At 36.9% G+C, this 15,432-nt stretch overlaps 3 protein-coding genes across 3 annotated transcripts in view; 1 reads left to right on the forward strand and 2 right to left on the reverse strand.

The window, feature by feature from the left end:
- Window positions 1-7: 7 nt before the first annotated feature.
- On the reverse strand, window positions 8-4,044 carry LOC117994907 (transcriptional repressor CTCF-like). Its single transcript, XM_069508427.1, has 4 exons — window positions 3,942-4,044; window positions 2,889-3,010; window positions 2,348-2,554; window positions 8-1,910 (listed from the first exon to the last, which is right to left on the reverse strand). The coding sequence occupies exons 2-4, from the start codon at window positions 2,990-2,992 to the stop codon at window positions 1,343-1,345; spliced, it is 879 nt and encodes a 292-aa protein (XP_069364528.1). The 5' UTR covers window positions 2,993-3,010; window positions 3,942-4,044; the 3' UTR covers window positions 8-1,342.
- Window positions 4,045-10,054: 6,010 nt separating this feature from the next.
- LOC117995108 (protein LLP homolog) lies at window positions 10,055-10,693 on the reverse strand. The gene has a single exon (XM_034983115.2). The coding sequence runs from the start codon at window positions 10,621-10,623 to the stop codon at window positions 10,198-10,200; it is 426 nt and encodes a 141-aa protein (XP_034839006.1). The 5' UTR covers window positions 10,624-10,693; the 3' UTR covers window positions 10,055-10,197.
- A 1,961-nt stretch (window positions 10,694-12,654) lies between these two features.
- The window catches only part of LOC117994911 (uncharacterized), a 43,072-nt gene continuing 40,294 nt past the window's right edge, over window positions 12,655-15,432 (forward strand). Inside the window, 4 exon segments of the mRNA XM_069508115.1 lie at window positions 12,655-12,990; window positions 13,815-13,917; window positions 14,343-14,510; window positions 15,328-15,422. Coding sequence (XP_069364216.1) covers window positions 12,897-12,990; window positions 13,815-13,917; window positions 14,343-14,510; window positions 15,328-15,422 — 460 coding nt within the window. The 5' untranslated portion in view covers window positions 12,655-12,896.

The raw sequence follows: 15,432 nt of genomic DNA on the forward strand, positions 1-15,432 counted from the left end.
GTTATGTCACTAATAAAATTGTTTTATTTCTAGATTTGATTTTACTCACTGTTTGTATGATTCTTTGCTAAAGAATCACAACATAATCCCATGATTATCCATACTTCCATACTAATATTATAAATGCAAAAGTCATGTTCCGTTCCTTTTTTAGCATTGTTAAAAAGAAAAGGACGCAGATACTCTAAATTTAGTTTAGAGTAAGACAAAGGAATCGGTGCCAATGTTAAAAATCTAAAAATAATTTAGTAATACTAGAGGATTTTCATTGTTAAAAGCTTCATAATATTTAATAGAACCACACTTATCCCATCCTATGTTTATTATTACACAATCACACGATTCTATTTTATAGAGTCATACTATTATAGGTATTTTATAGAATCATTCCATAATCCCATGACTCTAAAATAGAATCACACCATAATTTCTACACTATAATACACTTCACATAATCCCATATTTCCTCAAAATGGACACATCAATGTCACTTTCATCTACCATCTGATTGGGATGATGTATCAGATGCAGCAGAATCCTAGATTTCTGGTGACACGACCATTCACAGAGAGCACACTTCTAGTCCCTCCTCAACTTCGGCTCCACCCCATGCTCATTTTGCTTATGATATTTCATTTTATACGACGAGCATATTGTAAAACCACATATCTCCGAATCGCTGTTATTTTCATCAACTAACATTTTACAAATTTTTATGTGTTGTGTGTAATACGAGAGAATTTCATTGTTAAAAGCTTCATATTTAATAGAACAACACTAATCCCATTCTATATTTATTACAACACAATCACACGATTCTATTTTATAGAGTCATACTATTATAGGTATTTTATAGAATCATTCCATAGTCCCATGATTCTAAATAATAGAATCACACCATAATTTCTACGCTATAATACACTTCACATAATCCCATATTTCCTCAAAATGGACACATCAATGTCACTTTCATCTACCATCTGATTGGGATGATGTATCAGATGCAGCAGAATCCTAGATTTCTGATGACACGACCATTCACAGAGAGCACACTCTAGTCCCTCCTCAACTTCGGATCCACGCCGTGCTCATTCTGCTTATGATACTTCATTTTATACGACGAGCATATTATTGTAAAACCGCATATCTCCGAATATTTTACAAATTCATTGTTAAAAGCTTCATATTTAATAGAACCACACTAATCCCATCCTATGTTTATTATAGTACAATCACACCACAATCCTATGGTTCTATTGTATAGTCATACTATTGCAGGTATTTTATAGAATCATTCCATAATCCTACGATTCTATATAATAGAATCACGCTATAATACACTTCACATGATGCCATATTTCCTCAAAATGGAAACATCAATGTCATTCTCGTCTACCATCTGATTGGGATGATGTATCAGATGCAGCAGAATCCTAGATTTCTGATGACACGACCAATCACAGAGAGCACACTTCCAGTCTTTCCTCAGTTTCGGATCCACACCATGCTCGTTTTGCTTATGATACTTCATTTTATACGACGAGCATATTGTAAAACCGCATATCTCCGAATCGGTGTTGTTTTCATCGACTAGCATTTTACAAGTGCTTACATGAGATTTGTGTGCTAATAGAGTTTTTTCATCGGGGAATTTTTTAGCACACCATTTGCATTTTAGTTCGTGGTAGTATTTAGGGTGGTATTTTTTGGTGTGGCTGTTGAAGCATATTTGGTTTTTCCCTATGTAGTCACAATGTGGACATTTCAATGGGTTGTCCGGTCGGTGGATTCTCTCGTGACGCTTCAAGTTCTTCTTGGAGACGTTTCGATGTGGACAGTAAGAGCATTGGTAGGGTTTGATGCCTTTGTGGATTCTTACGTGCTCCTCAAAGACGGTCTTGTTGTACGTGCTGGAACAAAAAAATTGTATTCCTAAGATTTCATACCTCAAAAGGAAAAAAGGGACCCTCATAGGATCACTTTGTTGTCTGTCCGTTCGTCTGTTGTGTCAGTCAAGAAAACCTATATGGTACTTCTCATTAACCGAGAGAGAGAGAGCGAGAGATAGATAGATAGAGAGAGAGAGAGAGAAAAAGAGTGCGAGAGAGAGAGAGAGATGATCATAGAGACATTACGACAATGCTTACCAAAAACTGTTCCAAGAAAATCTCTACCATTGTTTTTTGAGTGATCGCGATCCTTAGCAATGAGCAAAACGACACAGAGAAAAGAGAGCTTGTACTACATAGAGGCAACAAGACACTGTCTACCCGAAATCGATCCAATATCATTTTTATGGTAGGAAAGAAAACCTCTACCATTACTTTAGGGTAGGGGTGACACGCACCTGTAGTCGCACATGAAGCACTGGAAGGGGTTCTCCCCTCTGTGCGCCTTTCTAATATGTCGCGCCATGTGCTCCTCATCGACGGCAGTGTATCGCGTACACTCGGGGCATTTCAGTCTCTCTGGAGCCGGGCTGTTCTTGATCTCTAGGGGTTGGACTTCCATTGTCAAGCTCTGGATGTTTGTTATTGCTATTGGTTGGGGTTGCCTGAAAAAAAGAAAAAAATTATACATGCTCGTGAACTACACAAATTTCAAAATCCCATTTTACCCCCTTAGGAGTTTCAAAAATGCTTTCTCAACAGATGTATACGTCACATTAATGACCGACTGATCTATGAACGCACAGCTAAAACTACTGGACGGATCTGGCTGAAATTTGGTATGCAAATTGCTATTATGACGTAGATATCTGTTAAGAGAGGACTTTTGAAAATTCAACCTCTGGGGTAAAATAGGGGTTTGAAATTCGTGTAGTCCACGCGGACGAAGTCGCGGGAATAAGCTAGTTTTATATATTTAGATTAAATGATGTAACTTACCCTTCTTCCAGTTCACTAGTAGATACTTCCTGGTTAAGTCCAAGCAGTAAATTGTCTTTAGATAAGTCAATGTAGGGTGTCGGGGTACCTGAGTTGACTGCCATCTTGTGGTAGAGGAATACCTGAAAGAGTACAGCATAGAGCTGATCAGTATTAAGCCTATGATACACATGCCTGTGTCTGGTATGCCAGTTTGTAGAAAGGCTGCATACCGTGCTAACGACGTGCGAGTTGAAGATTACAAAATGAATATAGTTATGTAGAAGTTAATAGTGTTACTATACAACTCGGATTACATTACTAAAGAAACTTTTTATAGGAAGGAATAGATGCAAAAGATTCCAAAAATACATAACAAAACCCGGCAGAAAAATTCATAAGATTTTGGCTGTCAAAACACAGCTCAAACTACTGGACGGATCGGGCTGAAATTTGGCATGCAGATAGCTATTATGACGTAGGCATCCACTAAGAAAGGATTTTTGAGAATTCAACCCCTAAGGGGGTGAAATAGGGGTTTGAAATTTGTGTAATCCACTCGGACGAAGTCGCGAGCATAAGCTAGTTAGATTATAAAATAAACCAAAAAAAATTAGATTTTGGTCCTTAGATTACGAAACTTTGTATCCCTAAGGAACTACATTCTGCAGTACAGGGTTTTCCTAGTCCAGAGGATAAGAAACTCGTTTCAAAAAGTTTGTCATTGAAAAAAAATAGTGCTTCTTGGCCGAAGCTGAAGCTGAATTAATTTCGATCGGACACTTTAATAGTTGATATATATTCAAAAAAACGCGGTGATAGCCTGCTGGTCAAGATGTCAGCTTCCTATTCAGGGGGTCTGGCTGAGTACATAGTTTGAAAAACCGATAGACGCTGGGGTCCCAAGGTACTGGCGATCTCGCACCGGAAAATGCAGCCTTGGAAGACCCTCCAGACAGACGTGGACAGTCTGCATCAAACGAGTCGTAGGGACGGCAAGAATCAGTAGATATCTATTGGTTGATGATAACTAAGAAACTCCTAACATGCTTGTCGGTATTAAACCAGTCTCACCTTGGTTTTGTTAGGTTTTAATTGAAATCTTAAAACCTTAATTCACAAAATTATTGTTTGTTTACAACACTATTTTATTAAAACTGGTTTTACGGCTCTGGATTCTAGCCGTTTTCAGCAGAACAAGAACACCAAGAATATTCTTTTTTTATTTATTTATTTTACGGCCCTGGATGACAGTCTTTTAAGGCCGTACTCTGTTACCAAGAACACTATTACTCCTATTAACAATATTACAAAATAGATGATGCCCGCGACTTCGTCCGCGTGGACGTAGGTTTTTAAACTCCTGTGGGAACTATTTAATTTTTAAGGATTAAAAAGTAATGTCGTCACCGGGATATACCTATTATGCATTTATGCTAACACTGTACAAAATTTTATTAAAATCGGTTGAACGGTTGAACCGTGAAAAACTAGCAGATACTAGACAGACAGACAGACTGACACACTTTCGCATTTATAATATTAGTACGGATAAAATATAAAGTCTGGTCTTCTGCTTGTATTAAAGTAATAAGAATTTTATCATAAAATAAAAACATAGGTTCACATAAAATAATCTCGTAAAAAGTATGAACTGTAGGTATAAGCTTACATTGTGTACGATCAAAATAATATTTTATAAAGTTGGCAACTACCTAGTTACTGTATATTTTAAAATTTTAAATATGTTATGTTTATTGATATGTAAGTATAATTAAAATAATAATTAACTTATCCTTAAGTAGGTACTTGACTCAAATATCTTTATTTTATCACAAAATATTCACAAAAAACCTAAAAGATCAAAGTTGAATCTGTGTTTAAGTTAAGATTAACTAGGACAAGCTTTCAAACGGGAAAGTTTCAACTAAATGATTCCAGTGGCTTTTAGTTGATATACAAGCAAATAGACAAAAATTATTAATATAAATTAAAATAAATGAAGTATTATAGATAGAGCATAATATTAAATACATACCTACCTCCTAAAGTAATTATTTAACACTAGATGATGCCCGCGACTATCTATCAAACTACAAATTTCATCGAAATCAGTTAAACTGTTGGGCCATGAAAAACTAGCAGACAGACAGACACTTTTACATTTATAATATTAGTTTGGATATGGATAGTATAAATTATAATATTGGCTCAAAAAATATTTTTCTAGCAATTTTATTATTTAAGTAACTAGTTAACGTAGGTAGTTATATATAAATTTTTATATTCTCATCAGCTTTAACTACAATACTTTTGGTGAAACAAACAAAAAGTTCGGAGAACGTGGACGTTGACTACTTCTTAAAGAAATTGCTTGCGTCTGAAACTTTTAGTAAAATGGCAGATATTATAGCTGAGAAGGCTGCACAAAAAATTAGTAACCACCTAAATCAAAAAACGAAAAGTGTTAACCAAGATGACTTTCATTCGCGAAAAGATGCCCACAAATTCAAAAATGATATAAAATTTGCTGTAATAAATGATGCACTTTCAAGTAAAAACCCAGTTAAAAGTAAACTTTCACTCAAGTATAAATTATTTACTAAACGGGCTGTCGAAAACTCGAAAAATAAAAGCGTAAAGTCCACAAAAGTTACAGATACAGAGAACAGAAAATCTCATTACGATATTGAAGATATTATCAAAGAAACCAAAAATAATATTAGTAATGAAATTGAACTAACCCGAGAAGTAGTCGATTATAGTGAAGTTATTGATGTTAATGCAAAAATCAAGAAAGACATAGAAAATAAAATGGTGCCAGAATCATTGAAATATGATAAAAATGTAAAATATGGGCCACTGAGAGAAACGATACTCAGAAGGAAAGGGAAAGAGATAAACAAGTTACTAAAGAAAAACAAATCACCCAGCCTAAAACCATATCATTTGGAGATTTGGAAAATGATAATCGTAACACGATATCCGTAAGTGACTTAAAGAATAGTACGAAAGCAAAACATATTTATAAAGAAGGAAACAGAGTATTTGCATTGCAATCGTCTGCCGAATATGAAGAGTTTCACAAAGAATTCAATAACTTGAGGATGGAAGAAACCAGCGCTGAACTTTCATAAGCATAATATAGTCTTTTTCTAAGCCTATGAATAAAAATAGGTGTAGGTACGATGTTTTCCAAGAATAATAATTTTAGATGTAATAAGGCTGTCTTTCTTTGTTCACTTTGTGACTTTAAATCATTTTAAGTAAATCGATCTGAAATAAAATGATCTGATTTTTTTTAATGATGAAGTTTCAGGGCAACGTTCGATAAAATTTTCATAGATGGCGCTTAAATACTAACACCACTAAAAACGTGAAAAAAACACACTATATAATATTATGATCTATGCTTTAGGTCAAGTCAATCAAAAATTAAATATCACTCGCTTTAACGGTGAAGGAAAACGTCGTGTGGAAACCTGCATGCCTGAGTGTTCTCCATAATGTTCTCAAAGGTATGTAAAGTCTGCCAATCCGCACTTGGCCAGCGTGGTGGACTATGGCGAAACCCTTCTCATAGTGAGAAGAGACCGTGCTCTGTAGTAACTTAGCCGGCTATGGGTTGATCATGATGATGATGATGAAATTCATATGTTCATTACACTCTAGAGTCTAGATCTGTGATGATAACGGACGGAGTCTGTGAGATCATCAAAATACTTCTACACCAAAGAAATTTTATGTACCTACTATTTCGTAATAAGAAATTATTACGTTCCCTGTATATTATTATCAAAGAACTTGGAAGTGGTCAGAAAGGCTCAAAAGGGCTAGAATCCAGAGCCATATAACCAGTTTAAAAAGAAAGATGTCACCTGGCTGCAATGTTGTAATTTTTTTTTAAATTACCTTCAACAAGAGCAGCGCGCTTATTTAACTTTATTGTGATTTTAAGTGTAGAAAGTTTTAACTTTTAAGCAATTGAAAATGTACAAAGCGTTAAGGCAACCGAAAGAAATAGTTGCCGAAGTAGAAAGGAATAGAAAGAAAATACAAAATGATCAAGAATGTATAATACTAACATTAAAGAATTCTGTAAAATTAGTAGTTACATCCGACTCCTTCCATTGTATTAGAAATGTAGATTACAAATATATTTGTGCTCTCTGCAATGCAACAATGGAGTCTGAAATGCAAGTGAAAGAAAACCACAAAAACTTGGAAGAACATCAAAGGCTTTTGAACACTTATCCATATTTAGAGGAACTGGCTGAAAATTTAATAAGACAGGTAGGTACCTAAATATTTTACTACATAGATAGGTAGTTATAGTTTAAAATCTTTTTTCTGCAAATTCGTCCATGTGATTTTAGATTTTTTCAAGATCTTAGTATTTCTCGAATTTTTTTTTTAGATGGGGCAAACTCAAACTCAAATTATTTGTTCAGAATAATTGGTAAAATGTTACACTTCCTGATTGACATAAATTTTTATTTGTAAGATGACATGATATAGTGGTGGTTAATACGTACTTAAAACTAAAGCTACGAGGGTTCCAAACGCGCCCAGGTCTGAGAAGAGCCCACAACAAACTCAGCCGGGTATTCTTTTTATTATCACCACTTTACAAAATTATTTACCTAAACTTATTAGAACTATCACATAGCCGTAATTAAGCAACTCATTCCCAAGCTTGCTTATCATTTAAATAATCCTTTACATTGTAAAAATCTACTCCTGCATCTACCCCTGTCTGTGAAAGAACTGACTTGAAATAATTATCTTAAGTTTGTAGACCTTATGGTTTGAGCTGTTTGTCGCTGAGTTGATTATCATACTATCATCATCATCATCATCAACCGATAGACATCCACTGTCTTTTGTCGGGACTTCCACACGTCACGATCTTGCGCCGCCTGAATCCAGTGGCTCCCTGCGACTCATCTGATGTTGTCCGTCCACCTAGTGGGGGTCTTCCAACACTGCGTTTTCCGATGCGAGGTCGCTATTCCAGCACCTTGGGACCCCGACTTCTATCGGTTTTAAGAACTATGTGCCCTGCCCATTGCCACTTCAGCTTCGCAACCCGTTGGGCCATGTCGGTTACTCTAGTTCTCCTACGGATCTCCTCATGTCTGATTTGATCATGTAGAGAAACTCCGCACATAGCTCTCTCCATCGCCCGCTGAGTGACTCTGAGCTTTCTTAGGAGGTCCATAGTTAGCGTTCATGTCTGGGATCTATATTCTATATGTCATCACTGGCAACACGCATGCCTGAGAGTTCTCCATGTTCTCAAAGGTATGTGAAGTCTATCAATCTGCACATGGCCAGCGTGGTAGACTAGGGCCAAAACCCTTCTTACTCTGAGAGGAGACCCATGCTCTGTAATGAGCCGACGAGGGGTTGATCATGATGATAATGATTTTGTAGTAGTAATAGCAGTGGTTTGCACAGAGTTTGAAGCCAGGGTAGGCATTAGTTAGGTAGGAACCTGTTCACTGGCAGGTCTTAATGAAAAATATGCATTGCAACTGGGGTAAGCATTGCATTTATGCCTCTATGACCTGCACGCTACTGAGTAATAGTCATAGAAAGGAAATAGAGTACAACACTTTCACATTTATATAACTATCCATAATATTATAAATGTGAAAGTGTGTCTTTGTGCTGCCATCCGTTAACCGATTTTGACAAAATTTGGTACATAGATAGACATTGACTAGAGGATCCCAGGGAATAGACATAGGCTTTTTGTCCTGGAAAAACAAAGACATTTCACAGGATTTTTAAAAACCTATTCTCAGCAGGGGAAATTTGGAATTTTATAATTTCTAAATTTTCTCTGATCTGGTCCGGTGCGAGGCTTCGGCCGTGGCTAGTTACCACCCTACCGGCAAAGCTGTGCCGCCAAGCGTACCGGTACGATGTGTAAACCAAAGGGGGATTGATAAAAACTGCTATACTCCTTGCAGGTTAGTCCGCTTCCATCTTAGACTGCATCATCACTACCTTCCCACCAAACATGATTTTAGGTCAACGGCAAGTACACTATAGGTTTTCTTGACAGACACGACAGCGGACAGACAGACAACAAAGTGATCCTATAAGGGTTCCTTTTTTCCTTCTGAGGTACGGAACCCTAAAAAAATATCCCTAAACTAATATTTTTTGGTTCTTTTCAGATTAGCAATTCGCACTGCTATTGCACGCTATGCAGCATCGTTACACCCGTACACTTGGTCTCTAGTCACGTGCTCTCCGATGAACACAAGCATGAGTTGGATAAGGCTTTACTGAAAGCTGAAAGTTACAAACCTTGTGAACCCTTTGATTTGAATCATAATAATAAATAATTTTCTTGTTTTTTGTCTATTATTTATATTATACTTAGGTAGGCACATATCTCACACCCGGCTTTACTCATGTGTTTAGTCGATGTAAGCCTGACTAGTTTCGAACCCATCCAGTTTTGGAATGTACAAGTAAAGTCCTTTCATATGATCCCCCCTTGGTATAGTTATCTTACTTTGAAAATACTAATTATTTGTTCATGAACACATTTTAATTTGTGATGTAACCACAATTTTCTTTAATACTTATTTATTCCTTTACTTGCGCTATAAGACCTACCTGCCTACCATGTTATGTAGCATCGTCACACCCGTACACTTGGTCTCTAGTCACATGCTCTCCGATGAACATAAGCACGAGTTGGATAAGGCTTTACTGAAAGGTGCAAGTTATAAACCTCGTGAACCCCTTAATTTGAATCATAATCATAATAATATATAATTTTCTTTTTTTTTGTATGCCTGCTGTGATAGTGTGGTTAGGACGTCCGCCTCCTAATCGGTAGTCGGCGGTTCCTCCTTCCTTTCCTTCACCGTTAAAGCAAGTGACCTTTAACTTATCAGAGTTGCTTGTTTTAAGCATGATAAAACAATTTAGATATTGTAGAAAGCTGTGATTCTAATCGAGTTCTCCATAATGTTATCAAAGGTGTGTGAAGTCTACTAATCCGCACATGGCCAGCTATGGCCAAATGCATGCATGCAGCATGGTAGACTGGCCAAAACCCTTCTCACTTTGAGAGGAGACCCATGCTCTGTAGTGAGCTGCAGCTGATATTGTACTGTTACTGTTCATTGGCTATTCCCAAAAAGGTGTATCACTAAAATATATTGTTTTGTTTGCAAAATAATATAATAAAATTGTTTGTAAGTGAATTGACGAAGTATATACAATACAGAAGTTGTATGCTTGAGTTGTAACTTTGAACTGAATAATCCCACATAAACTTAGAACTAAATACGGCGAAATTAAGTTATCGTCTCCTTTTTTTCGACTTTTTCTTCATAGTCTTCTTGTTACCAGCCAATTTGGCGATTTTACGTTTGTGTAACCACACTGGGTATTGCCCATTTTGATCTTTCAAAGTCTTCGAACTGAATATCCGTTTTTTCCCATTTTCTGCGTCAACTTCGACTTTTTCGTCATCTGAACTCATTTGTATGTCTTCGTCTTCCTCCGGGGCTGCCTTGGGTTCCTGCTTTTTCTTTTTTTTCTTACTTATCTGGCCAGCATCGAGAAAAATAACTTGGTCCGATTCCATAACCTCACTTTCATTGACTTTTTCTTCCTCTTTTACTCCCAACATTTTCTTCAGCCTGGCTAGTTCTTTCACAGCATATCGTTCCCGTTTTACAGCTCTGCATTTTCGCTTCCATTTACTCCTGATTGATTTCGCCATTTCGATAAATTTTATTTATTTTGCTGAAGACAGATTTTGCCTCTGTCAAAAACACACGTGAAAGAAAACCATAGACAAAATAGTTTTTTTAACTGTCAAATAATGCACTGCTCTGAACTCCAGTTTATATATAAAGCTGAAAGCACACTCAAAGCCATAGATTATCAACTATATTACTAGAGATAGATGTGCGACTTAAGATTTCTTTTTCAAAGTTACGCGTGTGCTCACATCTAGAGGGCACTAATAGCGCGCTAGGCGTGCGAGGGCGCGAAAATTTAAATGTTATTTATAAAAGTACTTTACTAGCATATTTTATATTTTTGAACATGTTTTAAAAAAATATCAATAATTCCATTAACGTTTGTTTAAAACATGTTTAAAAATATATATTACAAGACTGACTCTTTAAGATACTAAATTATAAAACACTATACCTAGAAATAAAAAGGTTTTAAGGTTTTGTAAAGTATTTTATTTTCATAAATTCGTAACTAGGTACGTAAAATACATACCCAAATTCAAGACCCACGAGATTGTGAAATAGGTAACGCTCAAATCCAAAATTTTTGGTTATTTACTTTTCATAACTTTCATATTACTACCACAACTGGTGTATTTCAACGATCTTCAAATTGGTGATTGCAAATTTGACAATTCGTAACTAGGTATATATTTCATCATCAGTCTTGCTTTCTAAATGTTGTCCTACTATCTCTTTTCATTGTTTAAATGGTTTCATAGAGAGGAGTAGCCAGGTTTTGGAAAGCCATACAAACATCTGAAAAAATAGTAACATAAAATATGCATTAGTCAATACTTACTTATTGTACTTAGTATTATTAGTTGATAGTTGATACCTATAATATAAAAATAACTTAGTCAATAAAGTTCAAAACAAATGTTGTAAGTACACTTAATTACAAAACAAAAAATTTACAGAATTAGTAGTTAATAAGCAATATGATAAATGCAAAAGTGTGTCAACCTGTCTGTATGCTAGCTTTTTACAGTAAATTTGTGTAACCGTATATGATGAAAGTTAGTACAGAGATAGCTTGCATCCAGGTAAGGACATAGGCTTCTTTTGTCACGGAAAAATCAAACAGTTCCCATGGGATTCTCAAAAACCCTAAATCCACGTAGACAAAGTGGTGGTCAGGCTATCTCTGTACCAAACAGATGATCTGTTTGGTACAGAGATAGCTTGCATCAGACGGTTGTAACTTGTAGGCCACTTTTATCCCGGAAAATTGGACTGCTCACGGGATTTCTAAAATAGTTTTTCGAGCTGACGAAATCGCAGGAATTATATAGGTAGGTACCTAGTATCATGATAAAATACCTAATGTCCTAATAGTGCCTTAATGGTGCACAGAGTTTGACTCATTGAAGTAATTTTGAGTTAGATTACGAGTGAGCTGATTTTATACTTACCGAATTAGTCACATCCAGACACACATCGAGATCTCCGTGGCATTTTTCTGCACAAATTTTATATTCACAGAAAAATCATTTCACAAAGCAAAAACAAGTCCGTAATCCGTAGCCGTGGTCAGTCGTTCAGGCATGAATCGAGTCCGTAAATCAATCCTTAGAATATAGTTATCGAGGTGGTGAAAGGAAATACAGACTACAGAGTCCTGTTATTAAAGCAGGGTCAGATAAATTTAACAGAAATATAAATATTTACTACAGCACACGAAAACATGAAAAGTTGGTTATAATCACAGAGGTTATAATTTATTAATGTCATTAAAATTACAGCAATGTGCCCGCCATCTGTTGACGTCTTTTGTAAACTGTTATCTATTTGTTTCGCCGTGCTCGCGCTTAGATGGCACCACAAGCGAATTTCAATTTGCGATTTTTTAATGTTCTGGAGTTGCACCCCTATGCTCAAAGCATTTTAATAATCGGTATGAACCGAACAAAAAAAACAATTGATCGATTTTTAATTTCTTGCGCGTCACTATGCGCAGCAAAATACTGACATTTGTCAAATCAATTTTCTTACCTTCTTCTGTCAAATTTCTTATTTTCTCGGGGTGCTTGAACTTGGAGTTACTGAATTTCTTCTTTAAAATTAATTGGAACGGTTCCAATTTTAGGATATACTTAAATTGTTTACATCTTGTTTTCATGTTACGCTTAGTCAGCGTTTCGTTGACATGATTTGATGTTCCTTTGTGGTCGAAAGGTGGTCGAGATATTTTTGTATTCAGTGCAAAGAACTGTTTTACTCCTGAAAGTGTTCGAGACTTAGCTTGAAAATGTGTTCTACAGAGAGTATTTGTGAAGAGAAAAAGGATTTGGACGATAGCGGCTTCGTGCCGATGTCGTGCGGTGATCTAAGTGAGCAGGACGGTAGGTCGAAAAAAAGTTGCTTACAATTTTAGTGATTATCGTATATAATACGTGCTGTAAAGGTGTTTTTCACCCAAAAATATCATTAAAAAAATTGATTTCGGTCAGTTCTTACTGAATAGAATCTACGATTATTATAATAGTAAATATTATTCATGAAGGCATTATGTACAACCTTTTTGTCATCCACCCTCATTAAGTACTAGAGACCCGCCCAAGCTACGCCCTAGTAGCTGGTTACAATTTTCGTAGGGATCTCTAATTTAAAAAAAATAAAATATAGCCTGTCACAGGAATATTGTATCTTTCTACTGGTGAGAGAATGTTCAAAATTGGTTCAGTAGTTCCAGAAATTACCCCCACAAACGAACTTACAATCTTTACCTTTTTCAAACCCAGGTTTTACCCCCTTAGGGGTTGAATTTTCAAATTTACTTAGCGGATGTTTATGTCATAATAGCTATCTGCATGGCAAATTTCAGTAGTTTGGCAGTGTCCAGTAGTTTGAGCTGTGCGTTGATAGATCAGTCAGTTAGTCAGTCACCTTTTCCTTTTATATATTTAACTAGCTGCCCTGGCGAACTTCGTACCGCCTAACAGTTGATTCTTTTTCAGGCAATTTTTTTAATTTTTCGCTCCGTAAGAACCATCCTCGTACTTCAAGGAGTGTTATAAAAAAATAATTGGCAAAATTGGATTTGCGATCAGCAACACATTTAGTGATTCATTTTTATATATAGAGATTATGTGAATAACTCTGTTGGTCAGAAAGTGTTTTAATGGATTATGCTGGTGATTAAAAAAAAAATTCTCTTGTTCCACAGCTTCCATGTCTCAGAGACATGTCTCCCTGCTGGACCTGTCTGACGACGTTCTGCTGTACATCCTGAAATACTGTACAGCTAGAGATCTGAAAGCTTTGGGATTGTAAGTTGAAATTTTCTACTTGATCAGATTTTTTAACATTTTGTTATTTTTTTTCTCTTGTATTGTTTTGTGAGCTAAATAAACCTTTATTTATTTACTAGCTTATGCCCGCGACTTCGTCCGCGTGGACTACGCAAATTTCAATCCCCTATTTTACCCCTTAAGGGCTGAATTTTCAAAAATCCTTTCTTAGCGGATGCCTACGTCATAATAGCTATCTGCATGCCAAATTTCATCCCGATCCTTCCAGTAGTTTCGGTTGTACGTTGATAGATCAGTCAGTCAGTCAGTCAGTCACCTTTTCCTTTTATATATTTATATTATTCTATAATATGTATTGCATTTTTGACGACCTCTCTGGCGCAGATGATGCAGTCTAAGATGGAAGTGGGCTAACCTGGAAGGGGTATGTTTGTTGTCAACAGCTCGTGTTCCCGCCTCGGTCGTTTGGTGCTCGAGCGCTCCCTCTGGCGTTACGTGGAGTGGCGCTCCGATGAGTGCTCTAAACCCAGACTCAAGTGGCTCCTGGACAATGCTCTGCACAAGGACACGCATGTCTTGAAGCTGTCGGGCTTCGCGCGGGACGCAGACGGGTGAGTCCAACTTGTTTGTTGTCAACAGCTCGTGTTCCTGCCTCGGTCGTTTGGTGCTCGAGCGCTCCCTCTGGCGTTAAGTGGAGTGGCGCTCCGATGAATGCTCTAAAGCCAGACTCAGGTGGCTCCTGGACAATGCTCTGCACAAGGACACGCATGTCTTGAAGCTGTCTGGCTTCGCGCGGGACGCAGACGGGTGAGTCAAACTTAAACTCAAATCATTTTTCAGATTGGGTATTATTGTATACACTTTCTGATGGTCAATACGGTCTTGGACTGTAGTAATAAAACGACGTGATTTATTGTATAGCGGCAGTTAATGGGGCTAGACACCAACATCTCCTATCACCCACTACCACTATCCAGACAACCCTAACTAGGTCCCTACCTACACCGGCTCCTCCATCCCCATACCGGTACCAGACCAACCAGCTAACCTAGCACACCACAACATTAACTAGCCGAACGAACAGGTACCACATTAGGTTACAACAACAATAATAATAAAACCTACAATACGACACACATAGTGTCTACTGAGAAGTGCCCTCGGCAAGAGCCACACGAATAATAATCACTACTGAAAAGTGCCTTCGGCGAGAGCCAGACGAATAATGAATCGTGACACACTGCGATTTCATAGGCTCACAACGACGGTGGTGACGATGACGCGATGTTCAATGAGCAATCTGTTTTCAACTAATAACGGCGCTGCCGACATATTCATATTTGTCTGTTTTTTAATGATTATTAAATCTGAACAGTTATTTAGTTTTTCGAATAGGTATGATGATCATGATAATTTGCTTGTCCTCAGTTGCATGGGGTTCATAAATATGACACGCAAGGAGGCGGAGCAGGAAACCAAAGACAATTGTGACGAAGAAACCGTCCAGGACCTCAGCATTATAGGTATGCGGTT

The sequence above is a fragment of the Maniola hyperantus genome, chromosome 28, assembly GCF_902806685.2.
Source record: "Maniola hyperantus chromosome 28, iAphHyp1.2, whole genome shotgun sequence".
NCBI classification, from domain to species: domain Eukaryota; kingdom Metazoa; phylum Arthropoda; class Insecta; order Lepidoptera; family Nymphalidae; genus Maniola; species Maniola hyperantus.